The sequence below is a fragment of the Oncorhynchus tshawytscha genome, linkage group LG19 (genome assembly GCF_018296145.1).
Source record: "Oncorhynchus tshawytscha isolate Ot180627B linkage group LG19, Otsh_v2.0, whole genome shotgun sequence".
NCBI lineage: Eukaryota > Metazoa > Chordata > Actinopteri > Salmoniformes > Salmonidae > Oncorhynchus > Oncorhynchus tshawytscha.
In genome coordinates, this window is record NC_056447.1 from 14,970,580 (window position 1) to 14,985,232 (window position 14,653).

Below are 14,653 nucleotides of genomic sequence, written 5' to 3' on the forward strand. Positions count from 1 at the left end.
ATTGGAGTCAACATGGGCCAGCGTCCTGTAGATCAGTTTCAACACCTTGTAGAGTCCATGCCCCGACAAATTGAAGCTGTTCTAAGAAACTCAATATTAGGAAGCTGTTCTAATGTTTTCAACACTCAGTGAACATCATTTGTCAAGACACACAGAGCCTGCGGCAGCACTCAGAAGTGAAGGACAGAGAAATTGATATAAAAAGCTTTTCCCTCAATATTTTGTATTAAACTAAATCAAAAGGGGTGGGAAGTTCCAGCTCAATATTAGGATGGTGTTTCTAATGTTTTGTTCACTCAGTTGATGTGTATAGTGTTAGGTTCTAAACGAACAGTGTAAAAACTCAAATGGATGATTTGGAAAAGCTCAAACCAAGTTTATTCACCCACTGGGTCAAACACCTGAAAAGAAAAATACATGTTTACACAAGCACATATGGTACCAGTCAAAAGTGAATACATCTACTCATTCAAGGGTTTAACTTTATTTGTACTATTTTCTACATTATAGAATTATAGTGAAGACATCAAAACTATGAAATAACACATGGAATCAGCTAGTCACCAAAAAAGTGTTAAACAAATCAAAATATATTTTAGATTCTTCAAAGTGTTCATCCTTTCCCTTGATGACAGCTTTGCACATTCTTGGCATTCTCTCAACCAGCTAGATGAGGAATGCTGTTCCAACAGTCTTGAAGGAGTTCCAACATATGCTGAACACTTGTTGCCGGCTTTTCCTTCGCTCAGCGGTCCAATTCATCCCACACCATCTCAATTGGCTGTGACTGGAGGCCAGGTCATCTGATGCAGCACTCCATCACTCTCCTTACACAGCCTGGAAGTGTGTTGGGTCATTGACCAGTTGAAAAACAAATGATAGTTCCAATAAGCGCAAACCAGATGGGATGGTGTATCACTGCAGAATGTTGTGGTAGTCATGCTGGTAAAGTGTGCCTTGAATTCTATATAAATCAAAGTGTCACCAGCAAAGCACCCCCACACCATCACACCTCCTCCTCCATGCTTCACGGTGGGAACCACACATGCAGAGATCATTCAATCAGCCTGGTGATTAGAGCGTTAGACTAGTAACTGAAAGTTTGCAAGATCAAATCCCTGAGCTGACAAGGTAAAAAAAACTGTCGTTCTGCCCCTGAACAAGGCAGTTTAACCCACTGATCCTAGGCTGTCATTGAAAATAAGAATTTGTTCTTTACTGACTTGCCTAGTTAAATAAAGATACAATTATTAATTAAAGACTTGGTGGTTGGAAGCAAAAATCTCAAATTTGGACTCATCAGACCAAAGGACAGATTTCCACTGATCTAATGTCCATTGCGTGTGTTTCTTTGCCCAAGCTAGTCTCTTCTTATTATTGATGTCTTTTAGTAGTGGTTTCTTTGCAGCAATTCGACCATGAAGGCCTGATTCACGCAGTCTCCTCTGACCAGTTGATGTTGAGATGTGTCTGTTATTTGGGCTGCAATCTGAGGTGCAGTTAACTCTAATGAACCTCTGCAGCAGAGGTAACCTGGGTCTTCATTTCCTTTGGCCGTCCTCGAGAGCCAGTTTCATCATAACTCTTGATGGTTTCTGCGACTGCATTTGAAGTTCTTCAAATGATCCGTGTTGACTGACCTTAATGTCTTAAAGTAATGATGTACTGTTCTGTTATTTCTCTTTGCTTATTTGACATGTTCTTGCCATAATATTGACTTGGTCTTTTACTAGATAGGGCTATCTTCTGTATACCCCCCCCTCCCTAACCTTGTCACAACACAACTGATTGGCTCAGACACATTAAAAAGGAAAGAAATTCCACAAATTAATTTAACAAGGCACACCTGTTAATTTAAATTAATTCCTGGTGACTACCTAATGAAGCTGATTGAGAGAATGCCAAGAATGTGCAAAGCTCTCATCAAGGCAAAGGATGAACACTTAATCTAATATCTAAAATATATTTTTATTTAACACTTTTTTTGGCTACGACATGATTCTATATGTGTTATTTCATAGTTTTGATATTTTCACTTTAATTTACAATGCAGAAAATAGTAAAAATAAAGAAAAACCCTTGAATGAGTAGGTGTGTCCAAACTTTTGACTGGTGCTGTATATTTATACCCTCCTACTAGGTAGAGTGTAGACAGCCAATACATCTCTGTTGCTAGTCATGGTCTTAATTTGTTCCTCTCACTTGTGTAGTCATGGCCCCGCCTCCTGCTAGAACATTTGTGTGCATGTAAGTATATGTGTGTTCCATGTCACTTCATCTGACCTGACATCGGGCCAAATTCCTCACTCCTCCCTTATCCACGGCTGTCCTACCTTATCAGTGACTGAAACCAGACTGTTGCCCTTTGCCTCCCTCCATAGGATCCATGAGATTTAAGAATAACATGTTTGACAGAATGTAAATGTTTTGCCTCCCTCCATTTTCTCACTCAGTAACTTTCCATACACCTAGTTCTTATCCTCCGTCCATTGACCCCAACATATACAATCATTATGCATGTCAAGTAATCAATAAGTTATTGTAAGGTAACATGAATAAGTGTATTTCAAGATAAAATACAACAATAGTGTATATTGGTGTGTATTGATGTGTATGTCTGATACAGGGATCATCTGTAAAAAAAAGACATTGGTCTGAGCATGACTCCCTGTCAAATTAAAGGTTAAAGAAATAGGGTTCTGTTCAAAAGTAATGCACTCTATAGGGAATAGGGTGCCATTTGGGACACATCCATGACTGGCGCAGCAGTCTAAGGCACTGCATCTCAGTGCAGTAGGTGTCACTATGGTACCTGGTTTGAATCCAGGCTTTATCACATCTGGCTGTGATTGGCAGTCCCACAGGGTGGCACACAATTGGCCAAGCATCATCCGAATTTAGCCGGAGTTGGCCATCATTGTAAATAAGAATTTGTTCTAAACGTCTTAAGGATCTGACCCTTTAAAAATGTGTTTTGCCTAAAATGACATACCCAAATCTAACTGCCTGTAGCTCAGGACCTGGAGCAAGAATGTGCATATTCTTGAGACCATTTGAAAGCAAATACTTTGAAGTTTGTGTAAATGTGAAATTAATGTAGGAGAATATAACACATTAGATCTGGTAAAAGATGCAAGAGAAAGGCCATAATGCATTATTCCAGCCCAGGCACATTTTAGATTTTGGCCACTAGATGGCAGCAGTGTATGTGCAAAGTGTAGACTGATCCAATGAACCATTGTATACCTGTTCAAAACGTTGTATCAATACTGCCCAAATGTGCCTAATTGGTTTATTAATACATTTTCAAGTTCATAATTGTGCGCACTGCTCAAACAATAGCATGGTTTTCTTTCACTGTAATGGCTCATGTAAATTGGACAGTGCAGTTAGATTAACAAGAATTTAAGCTTTCTGCCCATGTCAGATTATGTCTATGTCCTGGGATTTTTGTTTGTTACTTACAACCTCATGCTAATCACATTAGCCTAGGTTAGCTCAACCATCCCGCGTGGGGGACACCAATCTGGTTAAATAAGAAATGTAAAAATGTTTCTGTTGATGTGGTCACAGGAGGCTAGAACTGTGGATGGATGGATAAGTGGATAAATTAGCTATTTATGTGCACTGCAAGTGATACCACATTTCTATTGTTGCACTTCTTGATTTATACACTGAAAGAGTAACTGTACAATCTTTCCCTTTACCCCTCTCTCATATTCTCATCTGCTTTTTCATCCTGTAATGTGCATATTTTTCCCTCTTCCTCTTTACCATAATCCATCTTTCATCTAGACCTGTACTTTCTTCAATTTCTAGGTCCTTTGGATGCTTTTTCTTTCTCTCTCTTTTCTCCATAACTGTCATCCCTGTCTCAACCCCAACTGAACATGTTCTCTGTCCTTCTCCAGGAGGATGAGTCCAATGCTGTTGGAGCTGACCCCAGAGACCATGGCCACATCAGGAAGTTTCTCAGCCAGCGCCACAAGAAGTTGCCATGGAAACCTGAGGTAAGTTCACAGGAAGGATTTAGTGTTTGGAATCTGCTCTGAGACCAGGTCCCTTATTAACAAACCATCTCAGTGTAGGAGTGCCGATCTAGAATCAGGTGCTGCCTACCCCAGTGATATACATTTTTATGATCTAAATGTAAACAAAAATGATCAAAAATCTGCCTCCCTCTCTTAGTATCTGAGAAACTTATCTGAGGCCCTGGCTAGAATAACAAACATGGCATGAATCCTCTTAAAGACTTGGCTAAGCCACACACCTGGATTGAAGTGACCCCAAACTTTTGAACAGTAGTGTATATACAGTGCATTTGGAAAGTTTTCAGACGCCTTCCCTTTTTCCACATTTAGTTATGTTACTGCATTATTCTAAACAAATCTAATCGGTGTACCCATAATGACGAAGCGAAAACGGGTGTTTTGAAATTGTTACAAATATATATATCCTGTATATATACATGCTCGACTCTTCTTGGGTATGACATAGTTTTTCACATTCTTCTCTGCAAATCCTGTTGTGGAATATTTTAATTCAGTGAGAGAGACTTTGTCATTTTTTCAAACATTCATCTTTATTTAATATTGATTAATTATTGCAATAGCGAAGCTGGTCGATCCCACACTCTGAAGTGTGATGCCAAGAGCTCAAAGAGCAGAACAGAGCCACAGTATTTTATAGTTAAGACACATCCTCCTGAATACATGACTTACAACATGTGTCTGGAATAGGTCAAAAGGTTAGGATTTGTATGTGAGAAAGGAGTATTCCCCAGCCAGATAGCATTTATTGTGAAGACTGTTCCAATTTGAAAGAATCCAGGGTTTGCCCCCTAAGACAAGGTTCCTCCTATCAGCCATCCACACGAGAGACATCTCCTCCCTGGTACCTCAAAGTACACAAACACCAACTCATTATATGGAATGCAGGCTGTAGGTTTTATCACCAAGCCATCAATAATCAATTGCCAGCGCTGAGCCCCAGAGGCCCAACTCAGTCCCACAGACACAGGTGAGAGAGTACTCATCAAACCTTATTTGATGCATAAACAGTATGTAAACATAATCTTGTCATTTTTCTACCATAATCCTCTCAAGCTTTGTCAGATTGGATGGGAAGCGTTGCTACACAGCTATTTTCAAGTCTCTCCAGAGACGTTCGATCAAGTCCAGGCTGGCTGGGCCACTCAAGGACATTCAGAGACTTGTCCCGAAGCCACTCCTTTGTTGTCTTGGCTGTGTGCTAGGGTCGTTGTTCTATTGGAAGGTATGATGCTGCCACAGCATGATGCTGCCACCACCGTGCTTCACTGTAGGGATGGTACCAGGTTTCCTCCAGGTGCTCAGCATTCAGGCCAAAGAGTTCAATATTGGTTTCATCAGACCAGAGAATCTTGCTTCTCATGGACTGAGAGTCCTTTAGGTGCCTTTTGGCAAACTCCAAGCGGGCTGTCATGTGCCTTTTACTGGGTAGTGGCTTCCGTCTGGTTACTACCATGAAGGCCTGATTGGTGGAGTGGTTCAGAGATGGTTGTCCATCTGGAAGATTCTCCACAGGGGAACTCTAGAGCTCTATCAGAGTGACCATTGGGTTCTTGGTCACCTCCCTGACCAAGGCCCTTCTCACCGGTTTGCTTAGTTTGGCCGGGCGGCCAGCTCTAGGAAGAGTCTTGGTGGTTCCAAACTTCTTCCATTTAATAATGATTGAGGGCACTATGTTCTTGGGGAACTTCAAAGCTGCAGACATGTTATGGTATTCTTCCCCAGAGCTGTGCCTCGAAACAATTCTGTCTCTGAGCTCTTGAGACAATTCCTTCGACATCATGTCTTGGTTTTTGCTCTGAAATGCACTGTAAACTGTGGGACCTGCTATAGACAGGTGTGTGCCTTTCCAAATCATGCCCAATCAATGGATATTACCACAGGTGGCCTCCAATCAAATTGTAAAAACATCTCAAGGATGATCAATGGAAACAGTGGATGCACCTGAGTTCATTTTCGAGTCTCATAGCAAAGGGTCTGAATACTTATTTAAATACATTCTTTTTTTTATAAATTGGCAAACATTTGTAAAAACCTGCTTTCGCTTTGTCAGTATGTGGTATTGCGTGTAGGTTGCTGAGGATTTAAAAAAAATAATTTAATCCATTGTACAATAAAGCTGTAATGTAACATAATTTCGGAAAAGTCTATGGGTCTGAATACTTTCCAAAGGTACTGTACCCTTTGAAAAAATGATTTTATTCAAGAAAATGAATAAAAAGTAATTATAGGTGTTTTTTGCACTGTAATTCAAGAGATGTTTTCTCTCCATGTTGTCCTTTCTTGTGGGCCCTGGTCAAAATAGGAAATATGGTTTGCAGACTTACTGTCATTTCCTCACATTAGAGCCTGAGTAGTGAAAACATACTCTCCATCTATTTTGCATTAGCTTGTGGATGAGAACGTTTCTCCAAAACCATTTTTCACCTTCTAAAATGTCACCTTAGACCAGAGCACTAGAAGGTACTCTAATTTCCAAGCTGTAAGCAGTTCAGACACGCACGGACACGCATATACGCGCACGCACACACACACACACACACACACACACACACACACATCTAACTGCTATAACAATAGGGAACAGAAGGCAGGCCAATTAAGCAGAGAAAGTGTGATAAGAAGAGCCGTGCTCGATGTGTAACCTGCTCAGCACAGTGTAATGAACTCTGTCCGCGGAGGCCCTGTGTGTCTCAGAGGACCTAATGCAAAGCACATCTGTGAACTGGTCAAGTGAGAAGACAACTGACCAATTTAGCCTTTATTATTTCAATGGCTCTCTGGCTCTTTAGTGTGTGTGAGAGACACAAGGACATTCAAGGGTGTGTGATGGAATGTACTTAAGCAAGTCTCCAGGTCTCGGAAAGTTTACACATCACGTGATCCACCTTCACTACCCTTTGATCAAGACGCATATCAACACCCTACTTCCTCCACAAAAGACAACAATTAAAATATGCCAGGATGCAGTGTGTTCTATATAGTACGGGGAGACACTAAAATCTGTATAGTTATTCCACCCATGTTCTCCTAGGCTATTCATTCTTCAGTTATTCCACTATTGTTCCCCCAGGGTATCCAAAATAGTGTTCAGCATGCAGAAGTGAGTCCACAGAACAGGGACCCAGAACCATTGGGTGTAGAACAGGCATATGGACACAGCTATGGGCATAGTGTTACTGACCATTCGGAATTATGTGTATGGTCCTACCTCATAAGTAAACACAGGATGAGTCAGGGCCACCAAGAAGAAAAAAACATGTGACGAGCTGGCATTCCCCCCCATCACTTTTGAATCAGGTGGGGCAACGTCCCACTTCTTTTGATTTAGTTTAATACAAAATATTGAGGCAAAATCTTTAAAAAGAGGGGTAAAGTGCTGTTTTTTTTATACCAATTTGCCTCATGATTTGTCAACTCGCACACAATGTCTCTGTCCTTCACTTCTGAGTGCTGCTGCAGGCTCTGTGTGTCTTTAGGAATGATGTACACTGAGTGTTCAAAACATTAGGAACACCTTCCTAATATTGAGTTGCACCCCCTTTTGCCCTTAGAACAGCTTCAATTTGTCGGGGCATGGACTCTACAAGGTTTCGAAAGCATTCCACAGTTAGGCTGGCCCATGATGACTCCAATGTGTCCCACAATTATGTCAAGTTGGCTGGATGTCCTTTGGGTAGTGGACCGTTCTTAATAACAAAGTAAATTGTTGAGCGTAAAAAAAAAAAACAGCAGCATTGCAATTCTTGACAGACTCAAACCTGACACCTAATTCTATACATCATTCAAAGGCACTTAAATATTTTGCCTTGCCCATTCACTCTGAATTGCACACACACAATTACATTTGAGTAATTTAGCAGATGCTCTTATCTTGAGCGACATACAGTAGTGAGTGCATACAGCTGTCATACTTTTTCATATTGGTTCCCCTTCGGGAATCAAACCCACAACCCTGGAGTTGCAAGCACCATCTACACGGATTAAAGTGGATTTAACAGGTAACATCAATGAGGAATCATAGCGGTCACCTGGATTCACCTGGTCAGTCTGTCGTGGAAAGAGCAGGTGCTCCTAATCAGATTTACGGAACTCCACCCCCACCTCTGTTTCATGATTTTTTTTAACTATCCCATGTGGCTGTACTTCTCATCCTGGGACTGTCCCGTTTCTCAGACCCTTTTCAGGTGTCCCAACTTTTCTTTCTACAAAAAAAGGTAATTTTGTCAGCATGACGCATCAATTAATTTAGGCTACAAGAATGTAGACCCAGTGACAATAGCCGAATGGCATAACACTTTTGGTGTTTTGCAACCGATGGTTCTCTTTCCATTCATCAATTGGCGTGAGTGCACAGTGCACTGTTTGGATGCTGGAGTTATTTTGGAGTGGACAAAAATGCTCAGGTAGTCTACTTTTTGAAGTTATGTATTTGACAATAAGATGAAAACATCATGATTGTGTTCATGCCAAATTAAAAGGAAACACTTTTTTTTGTTAAATTACATCTTTACTATTAGGCCCATAATAAATAGAAAATGCTAGTGCATGCACACATAGGCCCCACTAAAAAAATTAAGGCCCCAGAATGTCACGGTATAATGTGCACTCTGGCCCAGAAACCCAACTTGTATTTTTACTTAAGTACTTTACACATTTGCTGCTGATCAATTATCTAATATAGCTAATATAGCAACTATTGAATTTGAAGCAGGGGAATTTCTATCAGAACCAAAATTAATCAAAGATTCAGTAGTGGAAAAAGTACCCATTTGTTATACTTTAGTAAATGTGAATATACCTTTTAATAGAAAATTACTCAAGTAAGTGGGAAAGTCACCCAGTAAAACACTTTGAGTAAAAGTCTAAAAGTATTTGGTTTTTAAATATACTTAAGTATCAAAAGTAAATGTAATTGAAATTTATACTGTCATTTCAAAATGCTTATATTAAGCACACCAGGAAACACAATTTTATATTTTATTTTATTTACAGATAGCCTGGGGCACACTACAACACGCAGACATAATTTACAAATGAAGATGTTGTGTTTAGTGAGTCCTTCAGATCAGAGGCAGTAGGGATGACCAGTGATGTTATTTTAATAAGTTTGTGAATTGCACCATTTTTCTGTCCTGCTAAGCATTCGATACGTAACGAGTACTTTTGGGTGTCACCAACTTTTACTTTGAGTTCACCACATTCCAATAGAAAAGAATGTACTTTTTACTCCATACATTTTCCCCGACCCCCAAAAGTACTCCTTATATTTTGACAGGAAACTAATGATAGATGATAGTCCCACTAAGCCCAAACCAGATGGGATGGCATATCGCTGCAGAATGCTGTGGTAGCCATGCAGGTTAAGTGTGCCTTGAATCCTAAATAAATCACAGACAGTGTCACCAGCAAAGCACCCCCACACAATTAAACCACCTCAATGCTTTACGGTGGGAAATAAACACATGGAGATCATCCGTTCACTCACACTGCGTTTCACAAAGACACGGTGGTTGGAACCAAAAATCTCCAATTTGGACACCAGACCAAAGGATACATTTCCACCGGTCTAATGTCCATTGCTTATGTTTCTTGGCCCAAGCAAGTCAAATTAAATTACATTTTAGTTGTCACATGCGCAGAATACAGTGAAAGTGAAATGCTTACAAGCCCTTAACCAACAATGCAGTTTTAAGAAGATACCTACAGAAAAAAAGTTGAGATAATTAAGGAGCAGCAGTAAATAACAATAGCGGGGCTATATACCGTACACGGGGTACCGGTTCAGAGTCAATGTTCGGTTGCACCAGGGTGTCGAGGTAATTGAGGTAATTATGTACATGCAGGTAGGGTTATTAAAATGACTATGCATAGATAATAACAAAGAGTAGCAAATAGTCTGGGTAGCTATTTGATGAAGCTGTTCAGGAGTCTTATGGCTTGGGGGTAGAAGCTGTTTAGAAGCCTCTTGGACCTAGACTTGGCGCTCCGGTACTGCTTGCCGTGCGGTAACATATTTTTATTGGTGTCCTTTAATAATGATTTCTTTTGCAGCAATTCGACCATGAAGGCCTGATTCACAGTCTCCTCTGAACAGTTGATGTTGAGGTGTGTCTGTTACTTGAACTCTGTGAAGCATTTATTTGGGCTGCAATTTCTGAGGCTGGTAACTCTAATGAACGTATCCTCTGCAGCAGAGGTAACTCTGGGTCTTCCTTTCCTGTAGCAGTCCTCATGGGAGCCAGTTTCATCACAGCGCTTCATGTTTTTTGCAACTGCACATGAAGAAACTTTCAGATTTCTTGACATTTTCCAGTATTGACTGATCTTCATGACTTAAAGTGATGATGGACTGTCATTTCTCTTTGCTTATTTGAGCTGTTCTTGGCATGATATGGACTTGGTATTTTACCAAATAGGTCTACCCCCCCCCCCACACACACCTTGTCACAACTTAACCGATTGGCTCAAACACATTAAAAAGGACAGAAATTCCACGAATGTACTTTTAACAAGGCACACCTGTTAATTGAAATGCATATTTTTCTTTAACACTTTTTTGGTTACTACATGATTCCATATGTTTTGATGTCTTCACTATTATTCTACAATCTAGAAAATAGTAAAAATAAAGAAAAACCCTTGAAGAGTAGGTGTTCTAAAACCTTTGACCGGTAGTGTATCTCAATCACTCCCAAATTCTTTGAAACTCGTAGGTACATTCAGCTTCATCTCAAGTTATAAAATGAATCTAAGCAAATCAGCCCTACTGCCTTTCAAGACCCCGACAGAGGACTCCATCTCTACCTATGGAATCCCAATAGTTTCCCACTTTATATAATTGGAAGTAGTAATATTTTCTTTCTTAGATAAAAAGCACTGCCATAAACTTAAACAGAAAACTCAAATCAATTAAATCCGACCTCAGTAGATGAATTAACATCCCAGTTGCTTTAACAGGCAAAATATCTGTCAAAACAAATATTTTGCCACGCCTCAATTTCTGTAGTCAACTCTTCCCATGTCTCCACCTTATGGTTTTTGGGATAAAATCCATAGTGCGGTTTCAAAATGTATATGGCAAGGTAATCGATCCCGGATAAGATTAACAAATAAGCGTAGAGGGAAAGACTAAGCCTTTTGTGAACTAACACTCACACTTTTTTCCCTCTTACTAGCTCTGACTTTACTGATAGCTACTTTCTTGAGAAAACATGTACTTACAATGATTGTGATAATGGGTTGTCCCACATAGCTATCTTAAGACGAATTCCCTAACTGTAATTCACTCTGGATAAGAGTGTCTACTAAATGACTAAAATGTCAAATGTATAAAAAAAGAGGCATAGTACATTCTTTGTGCATATCATCCATCTCCGGCTGGCTGAAGCCTTAGCTGTGGTCTTATTAGCCCTTTTCTCCAGGCACCACTGTGCCATGTTGGGTTCCCAGGTGCCAGGACAGAGGCCTGAGGGGCACCAGGCTGGCACTGTCAGTGGCACACCATCAGACACACAGAACCAGACTGCTTCCATATGCCAACTGTCACACAGCAGGGTTTGCTGAACACACACACATTCCGACACACTTACAGACATGCACAAACAAGCATACACACACAGATGCATATTTACACACGCACATGCACACACACACACACACAAACACAGCTGTCGGTTACCAATAATGAGTTGCCCTCTGCCTTGACATTGGCCGAGTAGTTAGGTTCCTTTCTACCACTAATTATGACATGAGAGTGCCTCCAGACCTGTCAAAGTAGCCCAGAGCTGACTTTGCATTAGCATATCAAATAGAGGCAACTCTATAATGTGTGATAAGCAGACCTATACCATTATGTAAATGATAGTATGCTGGCACTCTAACCAAGATTTAAAATATATTCTGGACCACTGAAGTCCTAGGCATGTAAAACTGAAATGCTGTAAGAGGTGGGTAGAGTACTGAGAATCTGTACTTAAGTAAAAGTACTTACTTAGATTGTAATTTAATCAAGTAAAAGTAGCCCTCTTAAGAAACAACTTACAGTTTTTTTCGATTGCTAAACGACAGTGGACACAACTGGAGTCACATGTGCAAAACTCTAACTACAGTATGCACAGCAGCAGTTCATGTGGACCAAACTCTAGTTCGTTTTTCATTGCTTGAACACAGTTTTCAAAACTCTACACACTTATCCCATGACTTTAACCACAACCTGCACAACACTGTGGATTTACAGCACTTTGTTCAAATGCTAACACACTGCTGTCAAAACTGAACCACACATTCAAAACAGAATAGATTTCAGCCTTGTGCCTTTCAAACACTGCTGATTGCAATTTCAGCTGAAAGGCTAAGCAGGTGTCTTGTTTTAGACTTGTTAGTGAACACATATTACAGTATATATAGGTAGAGCTCAGAAAGACTCAGTTTGGAAATGGAAGATGGGTTCATGGAGGGAGAAGGGTGGCAGGGAGAGGGCGGATGCGTGGAGGAAAACAAAGAAGACAAAGAGCTGTTATTTCAGATGAAATAAGGGCTACACTTATAGACCATGTCGTGAACCATGGTATCTCATTGAGAGAGGCAAGGTTGAGGGTGCAACCCAATCTGCAAAGATCCACAGTGGCATCTGTAATGTGAATTTTCCATCATGCAAACAGGTGAGAGTTACATCCTTACAGTAAATGAAAACATTACAGGAATCTATTTTGTATTGCAATTGTAGAATATTTACACAGATATATATTACAGTAAGTTTGACTGTAAAATATATTTTTACAACAGGACCCAAAGGCTGCCCCCAACAGGGGGAAGAGGAAAAATATTTTCAGATGCGCAGGAAAATGCTATTGTTGACATGGTTGTTGTCAACAATGCAATAAAACTGTGGGAGATTCAAGATAGAGTGCTGGCTGATAATGATATATTTGAAAATGTTAATTCTGTCAGCACAACAACTTTTGCTCGAGTCCTAAAGAAACACCAAGTTACAATGAAACAGTTATACACTGTACCGTTCGAGAGAAACAGTGAACGGGTAAAAGAGCAAAGATACCAATATGTCCAGGTAAGACGTCTGAGGTTACGTACACAGCTATACAAAATATTTACAGTAAAAAAAAACACTAGCATTTCTACAGTAAAACTGTACACTTACAGTTTTTCAGAGAGTAATGGAGGTGGAAGCACTGGAAAGACCACATTCATTTGTATTTATCGATGAAGCTGGATTTAACCTTGCCAAAACACAGTGCAGAGGAAGGAATGCTATAGGTCAAAGGGCCACTGGAGGTTCCAGGCCAAAGGGGGGGAAATATCACCATGTGTGCTGCAATGGCCAATGATGGTTTGCTTCTCAACACACCACTCATTGGCCCATACAACACAGAAAGGCTTATAGCTTTCCTAGAACAGCTCTATGCTCAGCTAGTGCCAGCAGAACAGGGGGAGCCAGTATAAACCCCCAAGTTTTTGTCATAGTTTGCGATAACGTTGCTTTTCACCACTCTGCAGCTGTCACAGATTGGTTTGCAGCACACAAATTTATGGTTTTGTACCTGCCTGCATATTCACCCTTCCTCAACCCAATAGAGGAGTTTTTCTCTGCCTGGAGGTGGAAAGTGTTTGGTCACCACCCACATGACCAAATGTCTCTTGGAAGCCATGCGTGCTGGATGTGAGGACACGAGTCCAGAGGACTGCCAGGGATGGATAAGGCACTCCAGAAGGTTCTTCCCCAGGTGCATGGCAAGAGAAAACATTAGATGTGATGTTGAAAACCTGTGGCCTGATGCTAGAGAGAGGCAGGATTAGCCCCTCAATTATTTGTTCGAATTACAGTATGTACTTTTAGTTTCTACCTTTTTTTTTCTCATTACTGTAATTCTGTAAATTACTACAGACTATTGAAGCAAACTGCTAATTTTCATTTACCTTAAAGAGTTATGTTCTAAAAATATATATAAATCATGTGAATGTCACTCTTTTCTTTGAAGAAAATATTACTTTGTATGAAGTCACTGAAATTATTCAAATTGTAAAGATGAAAAGTTTGTATTTTCTGTATTGGTGTTTGATGCTAGTGTTTTTACTCTCAGTGTGTTCTGAGTGACAGGGTGTGTTATCTCAGTGAGGGTTGTGCATAGTGTTTGGCTGCACTGAGCGTGTTTTGAGCCATGTGTTAAGAGTTGTGTTGCTTGGAATGAGTTTTGCAGGTGATGTGAACTGTTTAGCTCAGGTGACTGTTGGTAGTGCAGACTGTAGTTAGAGTTTTGCACATGTGACTCAGTTGTGCCCACTGTCGTTTAGCAATCGAAAAAAAACTGTAAATAAGAGTAATAAAGTATCTGGTCAGAAAATTGCTTAAGTACTACATACAAATATAGTTTTATAATTGTTTTACAAACAAAAATAGCAACTACTTACAGTAGTCCAATTGATTTGACATGAATTTATTATTTAAGCCTGCCAGCACCATGACCAGCACCACTTGTTGACTGTGCACCTCAGAGAGAAACTCAGAGTATTTTGACCGAAAAAAATAAAAAACTATTCACAACATAGTATTTATGTGTAGTTCCCCTTTAATTAAATTCCGCACC

At 40.1% G+C, this 14,653-nt stretch overlaps 1 protein-coding gene across 1 annotated transcript in view; it reads left to right on the forward strand.

The window, feature by feature from the left end:
* Nucleotides 1–14,653, forward strand: part of b4galnt4a (beta-1,4-N-acetyl-galactosaminyl transferase 4a) — a 445,473-nt gene that overhangs the window by 246,446 nt on the left and 184,374 nt on the right. The window contains exon 3 of the mRNA XM_024380395.2: nt 3,912–4,010. Coding sequence (XP_024236163.2) covers nt 3,912–4,010 — 99 coding nt within the window. The remainder of the gene's footprint in view (nt 1–3,911; nt 4,011–14,653) is intronic.